Source organism: Leptonychotes weddellii, chromosome 4, assembly GCF_054177405.1.
Source record: "Leptonychotes weddellii isolate Sample4059 chromosome 4, ASM5417740v2, whole genome shotgun sequence".
Taxonomy (NCBI): domain Eukaryota; kingdom Metazoa; phylum Chordata; class Mammalia; order Carnivora; family Phocidae; genus Leptonychotes; species Leptonychotes weddellii.
Genome location: NC_138372.1, coordinates 10177262 through 10201042, shown reverse-complemented (window position 1 = coordinate 10201042; position 23781 = coordinate 10177262). Strand labels below are relative to the sequence as shown.

The 23781-nt window shown below is 45.5% G+C and overlaps 1 protein-coding gene across 1 annotated transcript in view; it reads right to left on the bottom strand.

The window, feature by feature from the left end:
- FHAD1 (forkhead associated phosphopeptide binding domain 1) overlaps window positions 1–23781 on the bottom strand; it is a 115692-nt gene that overhangs the window by 81147 nt on the left and 10764 nt on the right. The window contains exon 3 of the mRNA XM_081816826.1: window positions 13419–13625. Coding sequence (XP_081672952.1) covers window positions 13419–13625 — 207 coding nt within the window. The remainder of the gene's footprint in view (window positions 1–13418; window positions 13626–23781) is intronic.

Here is a 23781-nt window from a genome sequence, read left to right as displayed (position 1 = left end):
TTCTTTCTCAAGCTTGTTGATTGTGGATAGTTTTAGTTGGAAGGTTAAAGTTGATTTTTTCTGGTTTGCCTGCTTGCTCTATAATAGGCAAGGTCAAGGTTTTCTCAGAAATTGCTGCCGGTAACTATAAGGAAATAGGCAGGGGTAAAGCAAACACAAAAAGACTCACATTAAAAAGCTGGTTCTGGGCTGTGCTCACATTAGAATGTACACAGAGGTTGGGGTCAAGGTCAGTTATCAACAAGTCTGCTTTTAGAAACTTTAGTTTAAAAATACATGCTAATGCCTTTTCTTGTTCTTTTTGTCCCCCCATTCTCTGACCCTATGGCATGTTGCATGTTTTTTTGTTTTGTTTTTGAGGGAGCATATGTGATGTTCACACTCTCTCTAAAATAGCAGGTTGTCAACCCCCTGGATTAACCATGACACAGCCACTGCTGAATTTATATCAGCTTGAACAAACACCTGGAAATGATTTACTCAAGAAAACATAATCCATTTTTTTCAGATTATCTACTTGTTCTTTGTGTTATCTTTCCAGTATGTGCTTTTAGCCCTGTAAAAGGTGCAGGCTGAATGGGACACTCTAAAGTAATCAAGGTAGTTTGGATACAGGGTGCCTACAGGACACACGCATTCTGCCAGGAAGCCCTGGAAGCTGGGTAGAAAGTGAAGTATACCTTGCCCTTGGAGAGCCCGTCACAAGCTCTGTTGTTTGTAATTGCCGATACTTCTATGGCTATGAGCCACCATGTCGAGAAGGCACACATGTGCTGGAGACTGTGTTGTGCACTGAACATATGTGTTCTCATCTGATTGCCAGGATAATCTCGGAGGTGGGGAGGCATTTTTACCCCCATGTTGTGGATTAAGAAACTGAAGCTCAGAGAGGTTAAGTGACTTGCCCAAGGTCCCACAGCCAGGAAGAAGTGATGCTGTTTGACTCTAACACCGTGCTCTCAGAGCTTTGAGGTTATTCAAAGTCATGATTTTATACCTGCTTTCTATACCCACGAAAGGGTCTTAAACGATTGGTTAGTGAGGAATAGGAGATTTTCTGAGTTATAAGAAAGAAAATAAGAAAGAAACAGTGTGAAGGACCACAAGATGTTGCACGGGGTACTTGGAAACAGGATTTTCTAGGAACACTGACAACTCTTTTATGGAAGTGTTATTCATATGGCACACGCTGGATGTTACTCGGAGGACACCAGCCTCCACCCGAGCAGGACGGGGGCATGTCCTCTGTACCAGGGGTGTGCTGGGGCTAGCCGCTACCAGCTCGTGAGAGCCAGTTACTAAATGCCCAGGAGTTTCTTTTTTTTTTTTTTTTTTTAAAGATTTTATTTATTTGACAGAGAGAGACACAGCGAGAGAGGGAACACAAGCAGGGGGAGTGGGAGAGGGAGAAGCAGGCTTCCCACCGAGCAGGGAGCCCGATGATGCAGTGCTCGATCCCAGGACCCTGGGATCATGACCTGAGCCAAAGGCAGACGCTTAACAGCTGAGCCACCCAGGTGCCCCACCCAGGAGTTTCTTGAGCTGGTTGAGAGACACAGCCATTAATAAAAATCAAATTACATAAACATACAATTAAATGATATTAGAAACAAAGGTAACAGATAGTTAGAACTCACCCTTCCTAATTATTTTACTATATTTTATTATTATTCATGCTCTTGAGGTTATTTAACTCTACATATGTGTGCGTTACCGCTCGTCTCTCTGCATCTCTGTATTCAGTGAGGTCTCACTGGTCGCTTGACATTGGCCTTGATGGAAGTATTTATACCACAGAAATCAGGACATAGTGTAAATCAGAGCTTGATCTTTTTTGTTTTGCTGATCGTCTACACTTAAGGAGGTTCTGGCGAAAATGTTAACAATGTAAATTATAAACATGTTATGTCTAGAGCCATTAAATTATGAGTAGCATGTAAAATCGGCGAAATAGTTCTCGAGGAAGTATTCAAAAACTATTATCTGGTACAGCAAAGAGGCCACTGATAAACACGTGAAGTTCCAACATACATCTTCCTTGTTTCATTTTTGTCTTACTCATGGATGCAAACAAAGATATCCACCCACGTTCAGGTTGGGAACCCACTCTCTCGTCAGTCATGAAGGTAAGTTGGCTGTGGGTGTGAGCATTCAGCCCATCAGTGAAAGCGCTCTGTGAGAGTCGATTGGCTATATGCAACTTACGATAAAGAGCAGTGTATATTTTATTATTATTTGTAGAGAATGTGTTACACATTCTCTCCATCAGTAAGGCTTACACTCTATGTGCATACTTTACTTTTTCCAGAGAGCTGGTTGGTAAACATTTTCAAGCGGAGCATGGCTGTGCCCAGCACCCCGAACCGTGCCTGGGACGTGCTGCGGGCGTCAGCTGGCTGAACTGAATGGGACAACTGGCAAACAGAGCACAAGTAAAGAGGCCTTTGGCTGATTCTGGAGGTGGGGTGGGGAAAATACACCACAAGCCTGGCTCATCTTATAATAGCGGAAAGTAAGGAGGTCCTCCAAAGCCAAGGGTGGGGACCTGTCAAGGGACATGGCAACCAACCTCAAAGAGCTCCCAGTGGCCAAGGCTGGAGTTATTTGAGCGGCAAGACAGATAACGTAGTATTGGATCATAACCCAAAGTATACACGGAATATACACAAGTTCATACTGATATAAATACATGATTCAGGAAATACATAAACAGGGAAGGAGAGACAATCTTCCTTACAGAAGAATTTAGCATATGTAGATAGGCCCCCCTCCAGGAGGTGGAGCTTGATTCCCACTGTCTGCTCCTTCCTCCCCTCTCCTTTGGGGTGGGCTATACACATGACCTGCTTCCAAAGACTAGAGTACGAAAGGGGAAAAGTAGTAACTTTCTAGTGGAGAAACCTGGCAAAGACCAGCTTAGCCAAGTGAAGAAGTTAACATCCCCAGGGATGTCATGTGGATATTGGGTACCCCCTGATATGTGACAAGGACACTTCACCTTTGTGGCATGTTTTCTGAAAACCATAACCCCAATCTAATAAGAGAAGAGGATCAGGCAAATCAGATATGAACACAATGCAATCCAATCAGGTATCCTGGAGAATGACCCCTGGTCAGTATTCCTCAAGACTATTGAGGTCATGAAAGACAGACCAAGAAATTGTCCCAGACCAGAGGAGGTTAAGAAGACATAGTGATGAAAGGCAGCATGGTGCCCTGTGTTAGGTCATGGAACCTGAAGTTCAGTTAATAATCGTGGGCCAATGTTGGTATCTTGGTTTGGAAAACTCTACTATGGTAATGTAAAATGCTTAAAATGGGGGAAATGGAGGGAGAGGTATACAAGAACTCTCTGTAGTATCATTACAACTTTTATGTAAATCTAGAAATTATTCCAAAATGAAAATGTTATTTCCTTGGCTGGGGACGGGGGGCGGGGAAGAAAGGCTTTGAGTTACCAGGAGAAAACCCTACAAAATCCTTATGCAACTACTAATGTAGCTTACATTAGTAAGAGAGTAAGGGAGAGTTCTCTGGGACTGCTTCCAGCCCCAGAAGTTTACAAAATAAAGTTTACTAAACTTTACTCTTGTAGCTACAACAACTGTAATGACTGGAAGGGGTGAAGGTGGAAAACAGTCACACTGACCGCAGCAAGGAGGCTCAACTGGATAGACTAGAAAACACAGATGTTAGTGCCAACAGCCAGCAGGGGGCACTATTTGGCACAAGGGCCAACAGCCTTCCCTATCTCAGCAGCTCCTGGGATGTTGCACTAACTCCAAGTGGGGTAATAATTCTAAGTCCCCTAGAAAAGGAGAAATTGTGTCCAAGACTTTCAGTGTGAGAAATCGGGATTATGCATTTGGAACAGGGACGTGACAGGTTATATATAATTTTTGGAGCTTCAGAAAGGTGGTCTGTTTGAGCGGTTCATAAGAATCATTCATTTGGATTTTTACCAGCTGGGTTAAAAAGGAGATCTGGCCCATTGAATTTCTCCACTGTCTGTAAGTCTTCTAGCCTAGAGTTTTCCCTTTCTTTTCTTTTTTTTTTTTTTTTAAGATTTTATTTATTTATTTGAGAGAGAGAGGGAAAGCAGGGGAGGGGGAGAAGCAGAGGGACAAGCAGACTCCCCACTGAGCAGGGAGCCTGACATGAGGCTCAATCCAGGACCCTGAGATCATGACCTGAGCTGAAGGCAGATGCTTAACCGACTGAGCCACCCAGGCGCCTCCAGTTTTCCCTTTCATGTTCTAACTAGCTTCCTGGTCAGTCCACAAAATGGGAAATAGAGTCTAATGAGAAAAGACCCAGATTTTTGCAAATAGCCTCTTCTACCCCTAGATGAGGTCTATTTCAGGTCAGTCTTGCCAGATTGAGACTGAAGGGGTCAAAGAATGATTGATCTCCCACTAAGTTAAGAAAAGAGAAGCAGCAAGGCGGTTCTAGTGTGATCATAGAGTGTGAGCTTCCAGAGGACACCGTAAGCAGCCACGGTCGGTCCCTTGTTTCCTGGGCTGGGTTGTTTTGCCTGGATGCTAAGGCTTCACCTGCCTATTTCTCTCTGCATCCCCGCCCTGCCCTCCGATGTCATCTGGGTGGCCTGTAGACATCTGATGACAACACAGACCTCAAGAGTCCTTTTGTGTGAGTTTTTGCTGAGGACACCTCCTGAGGCGTGTGCTGCCCAGGCCCTACACGCCACTGGCCTCAGAAAATCTCCTCTGACAAGAAACACCTGGCCTCAGGGTGCCTCATCACATCAGCAGGTCCTACACCTACGAGATCAGGTTGGGGATGACAAAGCTTGCCTAGCAAGAGGTTTGTTCAGAAGAGCTCTCTGGTCCATTTGGTCACTGGTCCTTCAAGCCTGGGGAGAGGCAAAGCCACATCTTCTCAAGAATGGAATCTATGCAAAGGTGCCATGAAGATGGAAATGCCACCCTTCTCCAGGATGGACCAATAAGCCCCCAACTCCATGAGCTTCTCATCACACCCATTCACCAGAGGAGAGGAATGAGCTACTCCGCTTCTTTGGGGATTGGCTTGGGGCTTTTCCATGGAAAAGTGGATTGTTTCTCATTTTCTTCCCTCTTCCCCCAAATTCCTACTCTCAATCCTGTAGGAAGGTTCGGTTGAGGCAGGGGTAATGCTTCCTGATGTCACGGACATCTGGAGTTTCTTTGTTTGTTTTGCCTACCCTGCATCCATTTCTCCATCTTCTGGATGCGCACCTTAATTTTTGTGGAGCAGACAGCCTGCCGCCCCCACTTTTGGTCCATGTAATTCTGGTGGGGCTGATCCCTTCTGCTCCAGGGGAGAGACCATGACCCAGGCCTGGCAATCAGAGCATTCCTTGTCCCTGGCCTCAGTGATTGGTTCAGGGATAGGCATGTGGTCCAAGTCAAGCTAATTAAGAAATTTCTACTTTTCTTGGAACTGCTAAATTTAGAGGGTGCTGGGGATGCTGGCCACCACCTCACTACAGGTAAGGCAAGGGACTGCCTGAGATTGTGAAGCTAGATGAAAAAGAGATTCCTGACCATTGTTTGGGCACCTGGATCCAGCTGGGCCTGAAGCTGGTACTTTTGGCCTTTTCAGTTACATGAGCTCCTCCCGCCCACCCCCCGCCCCATGCCTTAGGCTGTTTGAGTTGGGTTTCTGACACTTGCAAACAATAAAATTTCCTGGAAAATATGCTTATTGAGACTTTAGCACAAGCATCAGGATGTAGTCAGAATGAGAGGTGTTATGCAGGTTATGATATACTCAAATACAACCCACCAGACTGTAAACAGGCACCACATTTATCTTTAAACTTGTAAAAATAAAGCAGTGGCCCAGAGAAGAAGTGATTTAAGACCAAGGAACCAACCATAAGACCAGTAGTGAAACATCACATAGAGAAACTCTGAAAAATAAACAGTTCTCTAGCTACAGCGGACTTCAGACTACAAATCCCAAATATCTTTTCAAAAGTTATACCAGGAACAACATTCCAAGTTTTAAAAGAAAACTTTCCAATGGAAGAAACAGTAAAATGTATAATATGCACCTGTTGTATATATTATATATTAACGTCTAGGATATCTATCAGGTATGTCTTAATGTGATTATATTACGACATGTGCAAATGCATATATATAATGTATCTACATATTTAGAACCACATATTTCCAGCTTTTTCAAAAAAGATGTGGTGAAAAGACTGTTCAAATCTATTTTTTCAGCTTGCCTATTTTTTTTCTTATTCCTCAGTTAACCAAGTAAAAGCAATTGAGCAGCACAGTTTCTGGAACACAGGCGGGCTCGGGCTGGGCTAGCTCCTTCTCCCTGTCCTCATCTCCATTTTCAGCTCTTCTTTCAGAAAACTAAGGAAAAGAGGAGAGTCGGTGGAGCATGGGGTTATAAACAGAGGCTGGTCAATGTTTCCCGTAGAGCCAGGCAGTAGATGTTTCCAGCTTTGTGTGCCGCATGCTCTGCCCAGCTAATTCTGCCGCCGTAGCAGGACAGCAGACTTAGCTACGCCGACGTGAACAGGATGGCTGGTTTCCCATAAAACTTTATTTACAGAAACAGGTGATGGCCTGGATTTGGCCTGTGGGCTGTAGGTTGCCAACCTCTGGTTAGGAGCGTGGGATTCAGCATTGCACAGAATCAGGTGCTGCTCCCTCTTTGTCCCTGACCATCTGTGTGACCCTGACGAATGTGTTCGTTTTGTGCCTCATCTGAAATATCAGGATGGTAACAGCTACTTCTTAGTTGGTGAGAAGTGAACGAGATAGCGCATGTACCACGCTTAAAGTACTTCCTGGTACGTGGTATGTGAACACTGAACAGTAGCCATCAGACATTATCATCAGCAGCAAAGAGGAAAAAGAAAGGGTGTGGCTGGATTTGCCCAGGAGCTGCAGCAATATCCGGGTAAAAAGTTAGTGGAGGCAAATAAGGAAGCCAATAAGTGCAATTGCATTTTTTTCTGCTATTGGTGGCTTTCGTTTTTACTGCCATGATACATCTTCCCCATCAGCAGGTGCAATTGCAGGCTGGCCTGGGGCCCCCAGGACGTGCCTTGATCGCCCTGCAGTGAAGGACCTGCCTGAGCTCTCGCAGCACCATGGGGCTCCAGGTGCCCCACTGTTAGGAAAAGCCCCTAGACCCCTAGGGACTCAGGAGAGCAGCCTTTCAATCCCAGCGCTGGCTGTAACCAATACATAACCTTGAGGAAGTCGCAGGAAATCTTTGAGCACCATTTACACAATGATAGGGTGGTCCCAATGACCTCTACAGAAATTCTGAAGGGAGAAGGGGGACCTGTGATTAATGAGTATCTCCTTGGCAGAAACTGGAAACAAAAGCTTAGAGAGGTGACATAAGTTGTAGCTGGAATTTGAACTTGGGTCTATCGAACTCCAAAGCGCTTGCTTTCTTCACTGTATCTGCAGAGCTTCCCCATCACAGCGGCAAGCAGCAAGGGGTGCGGGGCTGATAGAGGTGCTCTTTGTGTCGGGTGGGATGTCATGACGTTGCAGGAAGGACGAAGGAGGTATCCAGGTCACATGGGACAGTGTGGCTGGACTGGGAACAGGGCCAAGCAGCTAAAGGGAAGGGTAGTCATGTTTACCACTGTGGGGCCCCCCACTGGCCCCTGTGGGCAAGGGTAGCCCAGAGCCCGATCTGGGGTGGTTGCTGATGGGGCCATGCACAGGGCGAGGAAAACCGCTGCCAAGGGCTGTCAACCCATTCATGAAACAACTGTACACATCACTTGGGACGTCTGGCTTCCTTTCTTCCTTCTGCACATTTCCCTTAGACTTGCCATATTTCAGAACAGAGAAAGACCCGATTTATAGATTTGGGCAAGGTGGGTTTCCTTGCCCCTCTGCTTGATCAGAATACCACTACCATGAATAGGACAGCTTGTTTCCACACCTCCCTTCCCGGAGATCAGAAAGCACTCCAAAAGGCAACCACAGACAAAACCCACAATATGGCAGGCATGTCTGGATGTGACTTCAATTGCCCATGCCTCATGCTGAAGCAGAGACTCTGTTATTACTTAACTGTTTTTTGGGGGGCATTGCAAATGTCCCTGCAGCTCATGTCCTGCCTAGCTGGGGTGGGGGGGTGGCGCCCTCCACATGGACTCTGATGTGAATGGTGACTCTGGAGTTGTGCAACATGGCGGCCCTACGTTAGACTTCGGCGGAAGAACTATGATTTACAAAGCATGTTCCCGGACATATCCCCCAGGGGCAGGTGCCAATGTATTTTGTCAACCAAGAGGGGTATTTTTTCATCTTGGATGTCATCCCACAGGTAATTTATATGGACATGTATCCATCTGCTGGCTGGGGAGGTTTTGGGGGTCCTTCCTGTCCTGTCTAACTCCCAGAAGAGGCATCCTGGCTGCTAACATGCTTATTTGCTTGGTTCTAAAGCTGAGAGTTACCATGACCTTGTCAGAGGGGCTGGACGCCAGGCCAAGCGATTTACATACATTATGAACTTAATGCCACAGTAACTTCATGCGGTAGGGACCGGTAGTGCCCTGAGTTTACAGCAGCAGGAACCAAGCTGTGAGAGTGGGGTGACTTGGGCACGAGCCCACAGCGTAAGTGCAGGGCTGGGACTGTGCTCGAGGCAGCCTGACCAGGACACACACTCTCCCCACCGTGACATCTGCTAATACATGTGGCTCCCCAACCTCCCACCACCCTCCACCCCCCATCCCCAAGAAAAGGCGGTCACATCCCTTCTGATTGGTATGGTCACCACAAAGCCTGAAATAAATGTTTTCATTTGGGAACTCTGTCAGGAAGAGAATAGCTCTGATCATGCCCATCCCTTTTGACATCATGATGATCCTCCTTGAAAACTCTACCTCAGGGGAAAACACAGTGCCCTCACCAGGGACCCAAAAAACCAGCCAGAAACAAGAGTATGCAGCAATCAGGATGGCCACAAATTTCCTAGAAAAGCTGGACCTCAAAGTATTTAATGAGAGATGCCCTTCATTACCTCCTCTTCCTTCCTTCCTTCCTTCCTACCGCCCTACCTTCCTTCCGTCCGTCCTACCTTCCCTCCTTCCAGTCCATAAGCCTACCCTCACTCAGGCCCTGCAGAGGACCCCTCCATTACTAAGAGCTCAGAGGATGCTTGCATGAAAGTCTCTCAATCTAGGAATGCCCTGAGCAGAGAGCACTTTGGGGAGGATGGAGGAGGGGAGAGCCTGCAGGGAAAGGTGGCTCCCTGGGAAAGCCCAGGCTGCTATAAGCGCCCTGGGCACAGGCCTGCAGAACATTTGTGCAGCTGATTGCAGTCACTTGAGGGAATGAAGCGGGACGCAAATGCTTATAGAAATAAGAATGAAAAAAATGTGTGTATATTCAAGTGCCCACAAAAGTGTGCTTTGCTGTCTTTGAAAACCAGTCGGGGATATTGCTCTGGCTAGCGTTAGATTAAATGGTTTTCTTCCTTCTGTTCCCCACAAGTGGGGACAGAGATGAATTCTGCATTGACCAGCTGTGTGATGCTGAGGAAATCACTTAACTTCTCTGAGTTTTGGATTCTTTGTCTGTAAGATGGGGATCATGAGAGAACCCACCTCGTAGGTTGTTGTGAGTGTTAAATAAGGGAGAGCAGGCAAATTGCTTAGCACGGTGTCGTTCATATCCGTAACTCCTGCTACTCCACTGATTTCTCTTTTTACCAAGCGTCCTCTCCTTCTGTAGTCAAGGTTCGAGGTCGTCATCATTGTTTCTTACACTTATATCAGAAACACCTCGTAAAGTGAAGTACCCCTTCCATACTTAGACATCTCTGTGCATGACACCCTTATTCACAACAGCCAGAAGGTGGGAACAACTATCGATGGATGAACGGCTCAACGAAATGTGGTGTAGACCCACGACGGAATATTACTCAGCTCAAAAGCATCCCTTTACTCAAAAAGGAAGGGGATTCTGACACCTGCTACAACATGGATGCACCTTGAGGACATGATACTACGTAAGTGGAGCGAGACAGTCACAAAGGGACAAACACTGTTAGCTTCCACTTACACGAGGTGCCCGGAGCGGTCAAATTCAGAGAGACAGAAAGAACGGTGGCTGGGGGCGGAAGGAGGAGGGAGTTTTTATTTAATGGGCACCAAGTTTCAGTTTGGGAAGATGAACAGAGTTCTGGAGACTGCTGTAGAACCATGCGAATGTAATGGCGTGGAACTCTATACTTAAAAACGGTTACGATGGTGAATATTTTCAGTATTTGGCCACAATCTTTAAAATTAAAAATTAAAAACAAAAAAACCCAAGTACCTCCAAGGTTGTTTGTTTGTTTTTTTAAAGATTTTATTTATTTATTTGACAGAGAGAGAGACACAGCGAGAGAAGAAACACAAGCAGGGGGAGTGGGAGAGGGAGAAGCAGGCTCCCCGCGGAGCAGGGAGCCCGATGCAGGGCTCGATCACAGGACCCCGGGATCATGACCTGAGCCGAAGGCAGACGTTTAACTGACTGAGCCACCCAGGCGCCCCTCTCCAAGGTTTTTTGGGGGAGTAACAGAAATGGATGGAAATGTCCTGAAAGGTTGTGGTGATGTCTTACTCCGTAAACATACTAAAACGGGGGGCGCCTGGGTGGCTCAGTTGGTTAGGCGTCTGCCTTCCGCTCAGGTCATGATCTCAGGGTCCTGGGATCGAGCCCCACATCGAGCTTCCTGTTCAGCTCTCCCTCTTCCCCTGCTTGTGCTCTCTCTCTCTCAAATAAAAAATAAAATCTTTTAAAAAAACATACAAAAATGGGCTGAATCACAGGCTTACAATGAATGAAGTTTATGTTATGTAAATTTTACTTTACATAATCAAAGCCCATCAGATTTTATCCTTTAAACATGTGCAGCTGATTTTATGTCAATCATATCTCCATTAAGCTGGGTTTTTTCCCTTTTTTTTTTTTTAAGTGGGCTCTATGCCCAGCTTGGAGCCCAATGCGAGGCTTGAACTCATGACCCTGAGATCAAGAGTCAGACGCTTAACTGGCTAAGCCCCCCAGGCGCCCCTCCATAAAGCTATTTCTTAAAAAAGCAGCACAGTTTTCCATATACGAACGAACTCCTTGTAGTTTTTTCAAACAAGGCCCCCTTTTGATGGATATTTAAGTTTCAATTTTTGTGTCCCTATAAATAATACTTCCATAAATATCTTCATATGAAAAAAATGCAAACACTGTTGGTCTTTCCCCTGCTGGCAAGCCACAAAATAAGAATCTCCCAGGCAGGGCTTTCTGGGAACCTGTAATTTTGTTGAACATTCCAGAAACATTCTTATAATCAAACATATTTGAGAAACATTGACTCAAACTTCACAAACTTGGATTTACAGGCTTGGGGTTTGAAACTCCATTTTCTCTGGTTCAGAAAAAAAATCTGTAAATGCTCTATACAAGGGATTCCATATTTAGGCTTCCCTTCTATTGGGGGTACATCGGAATCACCAAGGAGCCTGTGAGAATGCATATTCCCCAATGCAGGCCCCACTCCCAGGGAGGCTGTGTAGGGTCACCAGATTTAACATAAATAAATACGTAGATTAAAAAAATAGATATAGGGCGCCTGGGTGGCTCAGTTGGTTAGGCGACTGCCTTCGGCTCGGGTCGTGATCCCAGGGTCCTGGGATCGAGTCCCACATCGGGCTCCCTGCTCGGCGGGAAGCCTGCTTCTCCCTCTCCCACTCCCCCTGCTTGTGTTCCCTCTCTCGCTGTGTCTCTCTCTGTCAAATAAATAAATAAAATCTTTTAAAAAAAATAGATATAAATGAAATATAGAGTATCCAATTAACTCCGAATTTCAGACAAATACTAAATAATTTTTTTAGCATAAGCGATCCCTTGCAATATTTGGGACATACTTATACTAAAAGATTATTTGTTGTTTCTCTGAAATTCAGATTTAACTGGGTGTCCTGTGTTTTTTCTGGCAACCTTAAGTATGAGTCCTTGGGCCTGGATGAGGCCCAGGGATCTGCATTGTTGGTCTGCTCCCCACAGGGTTCTGATGTGGGTGTGTGTGTGGGGGGGTCCTTATTATCCATGTTGAGAACTCTTGATCAGGTCAACACCTTCTGGGTCAGGAGCACCCCCCTTCAGTGCTGCCCCAGGACCCTGGTGCATTCCATGAGCAAACATACTTTAATGGTCTAAGGAGAATAAGGCAGCTGAGCAGCAGCTGAAAAATCTGCCTGCCCCACATCTTCAAAGCCAAATGTGATGGATGTGGCATCATGACCCACGCAACCTGAGGGACGCCGTCCAGCTTCCTGGGGTGCACAGTTAGGTCTGCCTGTGGGCTCAAAACCCCAGGAGTCTGTCTAGATCCTCTAAATTTGATTTATTTATACCCAGCCTTGTTCCAGAAAGGATTTTAAGCCTTGGAGGCCTCAGTCCATGTAGCGTTCTTGGGGGGCGGTGAGTAAGATAAAGATGCCATCTCTCTTGGACACAAGTGACAGATGTTAATTGTGTGCTCACCGTGAACGGGCACCATGCTAGTTTTACAATTATAATCATCTCTTTCCACCCTCAAGGTGAGCCTGCAAGGTAATTGCTGTCATTGGCCCCATTTTATAGAGGAAGAAAAGGAAGAAACGGGAGGTTGTGGGGGGTCCAGAGGCTTGCTCAGGAGCGCATGAGATATGCGAGTGGCAGAGCTGGGATTCTGACCAAAGCCTGAGCCGCTAACCAGCCCCCCGTGCCCCCCGGCCCAACCTGGCCCCAGCCTGCCTCCCCCGTGAATGGTGTGTTCCTTGGGACTGAGCTTTAATGAGGAAGTTTTGTATTGCATTTTGCTTAAACTGGGGCCATATTTTAGGTCAGGATCCCAGGGATGTTTCTGATCGGGGGTATGACAAGAGGGGCCATGTGCTGACTCTCTGCCGGAGGCGGACACTGACTTTCACGCTTTACAGATAGATACCCTCTCAATGCCGTGCAGCATCGGAAGCCCGAGACCCGGGCATATAAAGAACCCTGGTTGAGGTCACAAAGCAAGGAAGCTGCAGAGTACTGATCTGCCTAAAAAGAAGCATCCATTTCTGAGTTTTCCAAAGCACACGCCTGCTTTCCTCTTGCCCTAACCAAGCTTTGCATTTCCAGGAAAACGCTATGGTTCGGAGTTCGCCCCTGTACAACTCTTACACGTCATTCCAGGAAATGCCCAGAAGAGGGCGCTAGGATGCACACCCCACCAGGATCGGGCTGGATTGGTGTGAACCTTGCAAGGTCGGGTGGGTCAATGTCACTGTGTGCACAGCATGAAATCCGGGTGGCACGTTCTGGACAAGCACCACCCTTTGGATGCACAAAAGGCAACAGGACATGGCGCCTCCGGCCCCCTACCCTGCAAGGGCATGGACTCACCGAGGGTGGGTTTTCGATGACCAGTTCGTAGGTCAGCCCTCCAGACCCAAATCTCAGGATGTCTCCGGGTAGCAGCTTCACGGCCACATTCTGAATGTGGCACTCGTTGACGAAGGTGCCGTTTCGGGAATTGAAGTCCTGGAGAACAAAGCTGTCCTCGGCCTCATTATATTCAATAAGTGCATGATGGTTGTCGATGTCAGCAGACTGAAATACAGAAGGAAGACAGCTGTAACCAGGGCCCCAACATCTACTGGTGAGCACTGGGTACCGGAAGGTGCTAAGTCCCTCGCCTGGCCGGCTGGTCACCACAACCCTCATTTAAAAATGATAACGCTTGGCCTCTGGGCTGGGCATGGAGCCTGCTTAAGATACTCTGCCTCTCGGTCTGCCCCACCCCCACAACACTCTCTCCATTAAAAAAAAAAAAATGATGACGCTCAGGGTCAGAGAAGTTAAGTGACCTGGCCAAGGCCACATGGTTAGTGTGTGGCAGAGCTGGGGTATGCACTCTCTGACTCCAGACCCAGAGCAGGTGCCCAAGTTGTGAGGTGGGGAACCAGGCAGCACAGAGGCAAAGGGAACTCAGGGGAGTCTGAATGAGCACATATTCTGGCCAGGGAGTTGGCCCCTTTCTCTTTCCCTGACCCCACATAGGTACGCTTTTGGTTGTCCAGAATGGCAGGACAGAAAGCAAAAATCACCCCAAACACAAACTAGAAAGATCAGTTGGCAAGTGACAACTGTCCACTTTCCTGCAAGGAAAATACCAAGTTTGTGGAATAAGGTACATAGAGCTAAGGAAGGGGAGAGTTTCTAATGATTGTTGTTCATTAATTTTTTTATTCATTTTGAAAATAACATTTTAAAAGTGTTACAGAAAATGAGAATTGGAGAAAAGCACAAAGAAGGCTCCCATCCCCCAGAGGCAGGCACTGTTTTAACACTGTGGCTCACTTCCTTCCAGTCTTCTGTCTATGCTTACAATCTTTTTAAAAAGTTCAAACAAAATTGAGATCACACCACATAACATACAGTTTTATAACTACTTTTACAAAACCTTGGTGTACAATGAAGGTTTTCCCATGTGATTAGTTATTTCTATTGCTTTTTAAAAGCTGCTCAGAATTTATCTCATCGGTGATGATCTGCTTTTCAATGGGGCCAGGTGTGACTACATTTCCAGAAAGAAAGGGACCCCAGCCCAGATAGTGTGTCTGTGAGTTGGCAATGCGGGGCAGAAGGCTCCTCCGTACTTTCTCTTTCGTTAGAAGAGTGAGCAAAGTTTAGCACCCAGGAGGAAAGACTACATTCCCTGAGTCGTGGGGCTCTGGACTGTGGCTGTAGGGCACATGTGAAGTCTTTCTCTTTTCAGGACACTGTGCCTATGAGACATCCACCCCGGCCTGAGACTTTGCAATTAGTTTCTAGATTTATCTTCTCGGAGTGCCTCATCTGACATTCTTACAGAGTACTTGCACTTAGAAAAGTATAAAGTCCCATAATACAGTACAAAGTGTAAAGTCCCATAATACAATGATACCAATAGCTTGTATTGATAATATAATAATAGCTTATATTATTGAGCTTATATTGTTATACAGTAATATAATAACTTGTATTAATAGAATATATTAATTCAACATTACCTGCCAGGAAATTTGCTAAGTGCTCTACTGCATTATCCCATTTCATCTACACAATAATCCAAAGGGATGGTTCTCTATTTTGTAGATAAGGAAACTGAGGCACAGAATGATTAAATTTGCCCAAAGTCACCCAGCTTGGCTAGCCTGGATTGTATTCAGATTTGCTTGATTCAAATGTCTGTGTTCTTACCCACTTTGCAAATTTTTATCATATACTTCGGTATTCAAAATATTGAAACACAAAAAGAAAGCAGGAGGAACTATATTAATTTCAGATGGAACTGACTTCAGAGCAAGAAGTGTTACTAGGGGTAAAGAGAGGCATTACATATGATGATAAAGGGGTCAATTCTCCAAGAAGACATAACAATCCTTAATTGTATGTGCCTAAAGATAGAGCATCAGAATAGGTGAGGCAGAAAGTGATAGAAGTCTGAGGAGAAATAAACAAATCCATTATGATAGTTGGAGACTTCAACATCCCTGTATCAGTAATGGACAGATTCAGCAGGCAGAAAATTAGTAAGGATAAAGCTGAACTGAACACCACCATCAGTCAACTGGATCTAAATGACATGTATAGATTGCTTCACCAAATAACAACAAAATGCACATTGTTCTCAAGCTCACATAGAACATTCACCAAGATAGACCACACTCTGAGCACAAAACATAACTCAACAAATTTAAAAGAACAGAAATCATACAAAGTATGCCCTCAGCCTATGATGGAATCAAACTAGGAATCAATAGCTGAAAGATAGTTGAAAATTCCAAAGTATTTGGAGATTAAACAACATGCTTCTAAACAGCATGTTGGTCAAGGAAGAAGTCGTAAGACAAAGAAAAAATTATCTAAATGAAATGGAAGTACATGCAAATGAAAATACAACTTATCAGAATTTGTGGGATGCAGGCAAGCAGTGCTGAGAAGGAAATTTATAGCATAGAATGCATATATTAGAAATGAAAGAGTTTAAAATCAATAATCTAAGCTTCCACCTTAGGAAATTAGAGAATGAAGAGCAATATAAGCCTAAGACAAGCAGAAGAAAAAATTAGGACAGAAATGAATGAAATAAAAAAACAGGGAAATAGTAGAGAAAAATTAATGAAATGAAAAGTTGATTCTTTGAAAAGATTGATAAAATTGGCAAGCCTCTAGGAGGCTAACCAAGAAAAAAAGAGAGAGGGTACAAATTACTAAAATCAGAAATGAAAGAGAGACCATCACTACTGATCTCATAAACATTAAAAAGATAATAAAGTAACATTATAAATAATTCTATGCCCACAAATTTGATAACTTAGATGAAACTGACCACCTCCTCGAAAGATACAATGTATCAAAACTCATACAAGGAGAATTAAATGATCTGAATAGGCCCATATATATTAAAGAATTTAAATCAATAGTTAATAGCCTTCCAAAACAGAAAGCACCAGGCCCAGATGGGTTCATTGGTGAATTCCATCAAACCCTTAAGGAAAAAATGATACCAGTTCTCTACAACCTCTTCCAGAACATAGAAACAGAAGGAACACTCCCTAACTCATTCTATGTGGACAACATTACTCTAATACCAAAACCAGACAAAGATATTACAAGAAGAGAAAACTACAGACAAATATTTCTCATGAACATAGAAGCAAAATCCTCAACAAAATATTAGCAAATTGAATCCAACAATATATACAAAGAATTGTACACCACAAGCAAGTATGCAGGTATGCAAGACTGGGTTGACACTTGAAAATCAATTAATGTAATCTATCACCTCAACAGGCTAGCGAAGAAAAGTCACAGGATCATATCACTGGATGAAGAAAGAGCATTTGACAAAATTCAACACCTATTCATCATTAAAAAGCAAAAACACAAAACTTTTGGCAAATTAGGAATAGAGGAGAACTTCCTCAACCTGATAAAGAACATCTACAAAATCCCTAAAGCTAATCACACTTAATGATGAGAAACTAGAAACTTTTCCATTAAGATTAGGAACAAGACAAGGATATCCCCTTTCACACTCCTTTTTAACACAGTACAGTGTCCTAGCCAGGACACGCAATAAGACAAGAAAAGGAAATAAAAGGTACGTAGATTGGGAAGGAAGAAATAAAACTGTCTCTGGTTGCAGATGACATGATTGCCTATGTAGAAAATCCCAAAGAATCAACAAAAACACTCTTAGAATTAATAAGCAATTATAGGAAGGCTGCAAGATACAAAATTAATATACAAAAGTTGATTGCTTTCCTGTATACCAGCAATGAACAGCTGGAATTGGAAATTAAAAATACAACATCACTTACGTTAGCACCAAAAAAAAAAAAAAAAAAAGGGAAAAGAAAGACCAGACAGACAGACTTAGGTATAAATCTAACAAAATATGTAAAGATCTATATGAAGAAAACTATATGATGTTTAGCATCTTTTCATAGGCTTATTTGCCATCTGTATATCTTCTTTGGTGAGGTGTCTATTCATATCTTTTGCCCATTTGTAAACTGGGTTGTCTGTTTCTTAGTTGTTGAGTTTTAAGACTCATTTATTTTGGATACATGTTTATAGTATTCTTATTCATAACTTCCCCAAACTGGAAGCAACCAAGGTGTCCTTTAAAAGGTAAATGGATAGGCAAATTGTGGTACATCCGTACAATAAAATAATAGTGATGAAAAGAAATGAGGTATCAAGCCACAAAAAGACATGGCGGAACCATGTAAATGTGCATTTCTTAGTGAAAGAAGCCAGTCTGAAAAGGCTGTACGATTTCAACTATATGAAATTCTGAAAAAAGTAAAACTATAGAGATGGTAAAAAGATCAGTGGTTTCCAGTTGGATGGAACTGGAATGGAATGGAATTCCAAATGGAATTCCAGTTGGATGGCTTCATCCCATCCAAAGCGATGGATGTGGGATGGCATGAATAGGGGGAGCACAGGGATTTCGGGGCAGTGAAACTATTCTGTATGACACGGCAGTGGTGTATACTTATTATATATTTGCCAAAACCCACAGAATATGCAATGCGAGGAGTGAGCCCTAATGTAAACTATGGACTTTAGTTAATAATAATATATCAACATTGGTTCCTCAGTGGTAACTAATGTCCCATGTTAAAGCAAGACGTTAACGATAGGGGAAGCTCTGTGTGTGTGTTTGCAGGGGCTGGGTATATGGGAACTCTATGTACTATTTGCTCAATAACCTATAAACCTCAGTCTGGTCTAAAAAAGAAACTTTTTTTTCAATATTAAAACACATCAGTTCTTTGGGAAATGCCACTCATGTCATGGTCATCACCATTCTCATTGATCTCTGTGTTCCATGAACTCTTGATAACCCATCAAAGAGAGAAATTCTATGGGCTGCATTTTGTTTTTCTTTTCCCAGGCCTCATTTACTTTCAGTTCCTCAGTAGCTGTCAGGCCATTATTAAGAAATCAAAGCAAGCAGGAAGTTTTGAATGACTCCATAAAATGGGGTGAGCCCCTGCCACATATTGGGCCAAGAGAGTGCTTCCTGGGACTGCCCTATCATACCAGACCGTCCACTTCCTTGGAAAATTGAAAAGCTACTATTGGGACAGAAGCCCTGCTGCTCAGATAGGCTGAATGTGTAAGCTCTACCCTGCTGAGCTGTCCCACGATTCACTGGTGGGAATGTTAAAACGTGCAGCTCGATGTGAAAGAACTTAAGAACATCCTCAAAAACTTAAGAATGAAATTATCAGATGATCCGGCATACAACCAAAGGAACAGAAAGCAAGGGCTTGAAGAAATATTTGTACGCCCATGTTCACAGTTTTATTTGCAATAGCTGGAACGTGGAAACAACCCAGGGTCCACTGACAGATGAGTGCATAAGCAAAATGTGCCAAGTACCTACGATGGAATATTATTCAGCCTTAAAAAGGAAGAGAATTCTGATGCATGCTACAATATGGGATGAACCTTGAAGACATCACGCTGAGTGAAATAAGCCAGTCATACATAGGCAACTACTGTCTGATTCTACTAATATGAAGTAGGTAGAGTTGTCAAGCTCATAGAAACAGAAAGTAGGATGGGACTGGGACTGGCGGGGGAGGGGAAGTTGGGCATTATTTGGTGGTTTAATGGGTATAGAGTTTCAGTTTTGCAAGATGAAAAAGTTCTGATTGGTTATACAACAATGTGAACACTCTTAACACTGCTAATCCGCACACTTAAAATTGGTTCAGGTGGTAAAAGTTATGTGCATTTTACCACAATATTGAAAATGGCTAAGATGGGAGCGCCTGGGTGGCTCAGTAGGTTGAGTGTCCAACTCTTGGTTTCGGCTCAGGTCTTGGTCTCAGGGTCATGGGATCAAGTCCCGCGTTGGGTTCTCTGCTCAGCGCAGAGTCTGCTTGTCCCTCTCCCTCCCCCTCAAATAAATAAACAAAATCTTTAAGAAAAATGGCTAAGATGAAGTGCCTCAGCCAACATCAAGATGCTGGCACATGGCACTGTCAGAACCAAAATCTGTGTCCTTGACTTATCCCTTATGCTTTTCACAGTAGACAGTGATTTAATAGTGAGACAGGAGTGGGGTGGAACTGAATATGGGACACGCATTTTATTATTTATTTATTTATTTATTTATTTATTTATTTATTTATTTGAGAGTGAGAGATCGCAGGCACACGTGTGTGTGCATGGCGGGGGAGAGAGGCAGAGGCAGAGGGAGAGAGAATCTCAGGCTGACTCCATGCTCAGCGTGGAGCCTGACCGGGGCCCAGCCCAAGTGGCTGCATCGATGGGCTGATGGGCTCCTTGCTCCTGGTTTCTGGTTGGGGCTGGCCAATGGGGGATCAGAGATCCAAGCAGGGAGGAGAGAGGGCAGGGTAGTTGTTCTCCTGGCTCCCTCCCTGTGGGGTCACCATGAGCTGGGTGCAACCCTCCACCAAAAGCCACAGCTCCTGTTGGGGGTTCCAGGAGATGTAACCCCCTCACCCTTCAGGTCTAGGGGGTGGGAACAGCCCCTCACTCTTAGTGGCTCTGGGCACTGCACCATCCGGAGTGGTTTCTTTAAGTCTGGCTACCCCCTGTAGGAGTCCCTTTATGAAACCCACCCCTGTCTCTCCACACCCATTCTGGATGGCCCTCTGCCCCCTGCCAGGACCTGGAGTTCCAGCAGGGAGAAGCTGTCAGATATGACTTTCAGGTCCCCTTCTCTCAGCCACGGAGGGGCTCAGGGTGGTCTTGTCATTACCCCACCTCGTCTGGTCCCAGCTCACGGAGGGTCTCCTCTTTGTATCTTCAGTTTCAGCATGACCCCCTAACCCGTGACCATGTTCACCATCCTCACAATGCCTCCCCTCCCCGTCCCCCATTCCTTTCCATTGGTGTCAAACTGTCTTGAGAGTGTTCCTTCCCACCTGAGCCCTCAGCCCACTGTCACTGTCACCCATGGCCCCCCAGCTTCTGCGGCAGCTAGCACTGTGGTCAGGGGAGGCATGTGGCCTCCTGGTTAAGGGGCTGAAGAGGCAGGACGGTGTGGTGCTTATTGGACTGGCTTTCGAGGTGGGGGGCCTGGGCTCAAAGTCCAGCTCTCCTACTTCCTAGTTGGGTGACCTTGGGCACATGACCTAGTCTCTTAGTGCCTCGGTTTCCTTGTCGGTGAATACAGACAATAGAACAGCTTAGTAGTTATTGGTGACGTATAAATGAGATAACACATATAAAAGCACTGAGAACTTTGGCACATATAGAGAATGCCAAAATGCTCACTACTGCGAGCAAGAGGACGGGCTCTAGGGTTGGAAAGCCTGGAGTCCAATCGCACCTCCACCGCATCCCAGCTGTGCAGCCTGGGGCAAGTCTCTTGCTTCTCCTGCAAGAGTGGGTTTCATATGCTGTGCTTTGTGACAGATTTTCCAGGCAGAGCAAGCAGGAAAGGACAGAGTGGTTGCTTCCCCTGCAAAAGTGGGTTTCATATGCTGTGCTTCACAGGACTGACAGGAGGTACTCTTTGGAGGAATTTTCAAGGTAGGAGGACAACATTTTAAAATTTAAATGGTGTGTGTATGTGCATGTGATCTATTTCTTTTCACCTTTTGGTTCTTGGCTATCCCATTCCCTTGCTCCATCTTCCTTACTGCCTCAAGAAAGATGTAATGCAGAAATAGTGAAAACTGGGGTTTTCAAAAGAATAAGGAAATGAGGAAACAGCTGGGCTCTGGTAAGACAGTGAGTCTGGGAGGAGAAGGGCAGGGGAAGCGTCTCTCCTTCCCTCTGTCAGTGACACCCACCTACCTTGGTCTCCCTGGGAAGGCCCCGAGGAAGGGCAAAGCCTCAAGAAGAGGCTAGTTCCTAAAATCAGACTACCTGAGCAGTGTTCCCAGCCCCCAACCCCCCCTGTGTGACCTCAACTTCCTCATCTGTAAAATGGGGGAAATGATAGTGCCTGCCGCGTAGGGTTGTTCATTGTAAGGATTAAATGAGTTAATATACTCGGAAGTGCCCAGAACAGTGCCTGGCACCAAGTAAACCCTCAGTGTGTTATGTATATGTTACTGATAAGTTCCCTGGCCTGGCCACAGCTTGCTGGCTCTGCTACCTCTCTGACTACTCCTAGGTCTCCATACTGGGCTCCTCTCCCTTTGCCTGCCCCCAGATTCCATGGCTCCGAGGAGTCTAGGGCCAGCTCCCTTTCCTTCTCGCTCCATCCACAGGTGGGGCCACTGCACCACCCCCAAATTCTCCGATGTGTATTTCCAACCCCCAGCTCATCTCTGGGCCTCCCAGTGACCGCCTGCCCCTGGATGCTGATGCACTCACCTCACGTTGCATCCTGCCTCCTCCCGTCCCATATAACCCTTCCCAGCTCACCCACCATCTCTCTCCATGGCTACTGACATTGTCCTTACTGGTTCCTCCAAAATGCTCTCAAACAAGCCCCACAAGTCCACACCCTCCCCGTGGCAATGGTGCAAGCAAGAGGTAGGATTAACCACAGTAGGTAGAATGGCCCCCAAAAGAGATCTATGCCCTAAACGTGGATCCTGGTATGATACTCCATTACATGGCACAAGGGACTATACAGATGTAGAGGTTACTAATCCATGATCTTAAAAGAGGGAGAGTATCCTGGATCTTCCAGGTGGGACTAGTCTAATGCCATGAGCCCTTAAAGCAGAGACTTTCTCTGGCTGGAGTTGGGACAGATGAGCCAGAACTGGGGGTCAGAAAGATCTGAAACACGAAAAGGCTTTGATCCAATGCTGCTGGCTTTGAAGATGAAGGGGGCCACCAGCCTGGAATGTGGGCGGCCTCTCTGGGCTGAGAGCCACCTCCACGGACAGCCAGCCTCCAAAGGAGACCTCAGTCCGTAACTGCAGGAGCTAAGTTCCACCAACTACCCGAACCAACCTGGCGGCGGATTCTCCTTGGAGACTCTGTGTCAGAGCCCAGGCCTGCCAGCACCTTGATTTTGGCCTCCTGTGACCTGGGGCAGAGAAACTAGCTGAGTTCACCCTGACTTCTGAAGTAGAGCACTGTGACATAATCCCTTTGTGCTGTTGTAAGTGGAACACAAATACAATAGCCAACATTTACTGCAGAATTGACAGCACCAGGCACTGATCTGAGCCCTTCGCAGTAATTATCTCATAACGTGGTCGCTGCAACTGTCCCCGTGGTGCATATACAGAGACTGCAGTGGGGAACAGCTACACAGCTTGCCTGAGACCCTACAGCCCACCAGGGCGGAGCCGGGCTCTGAACCAGCTGCCTGGTGCCAAGGTCATGCCCTTGACTGCTCTGTTCCAGGGCCTCTCTGCCTGCTCTTCTCCCACCCAAATAACAAAGACCATCAGTTCCTCCCCAGCTTTAAAAGCCTTTTTCAGGGCAGGAGGCGGGGGAGAGGGGGCGCAGAGGTTCCTCTTCAAATGCTTAGCCTGGCTTCCATTTTTTTTTTTTTAAAGATTTTATTTATTTATTTAACAGAGAGAGACATAGCAAGAGCAGGAACACAAGCAGGGGGAGTGGGAGAGGGAGAAGCAGGCTTCCCGCAGAGCGGGAAGCCCGATCTGGCTTCCATTTTACACATTGCCACCAACATGTCCTTTTCTCCCGGGGCCAAATTATTCACCAAACCTCTCCGGACCTTTGCACATGCTGTTTCAACACCTCGGGTGTCCTTTCCTGCTTGCTCTGCCTGGAAAATCTGAAGACTTCTCTTTTAAAGAGGCAGCTCAAGCTTGGTTTTCTCAGAGGCATTTCCTGACCCCCAGAAAGGATTCTCATGGGGCCTCAACTTACAGCCCCAACGGTCCTCTTGGCTGGAAAGCACTGGGTCAACATTCCCTCCCCCACACAAGTCCCCCACTAGATGGCGCCACGCCAGCTAGTTGTGGGCATGAGGACCACAAGAAAATTCATTTCGTGTTTCACCTATGATCCTCACTTTGGATTTCACGCTCTGGAACTTCCCTAGCTCAGTGAACTATTTTAATATTCCAGTGAACTCACAAGGAATTTCAGATATTTAGATTTTAGATGCTCCCAAAGCTAAATTCACACTCAGGGAATGAAACTTCTTTCTCTAGAAGCTTTGAGTCAGATGGCCCTGAATCTGAAATCAGCCCCACCTCCCCTGACCAGCTGTGTGGTTTGGGGAAAGTTACTTAACCTTTCTGTAAATGAGGATAATAATGATAATAGCAGTTCCTACCCCATAGGG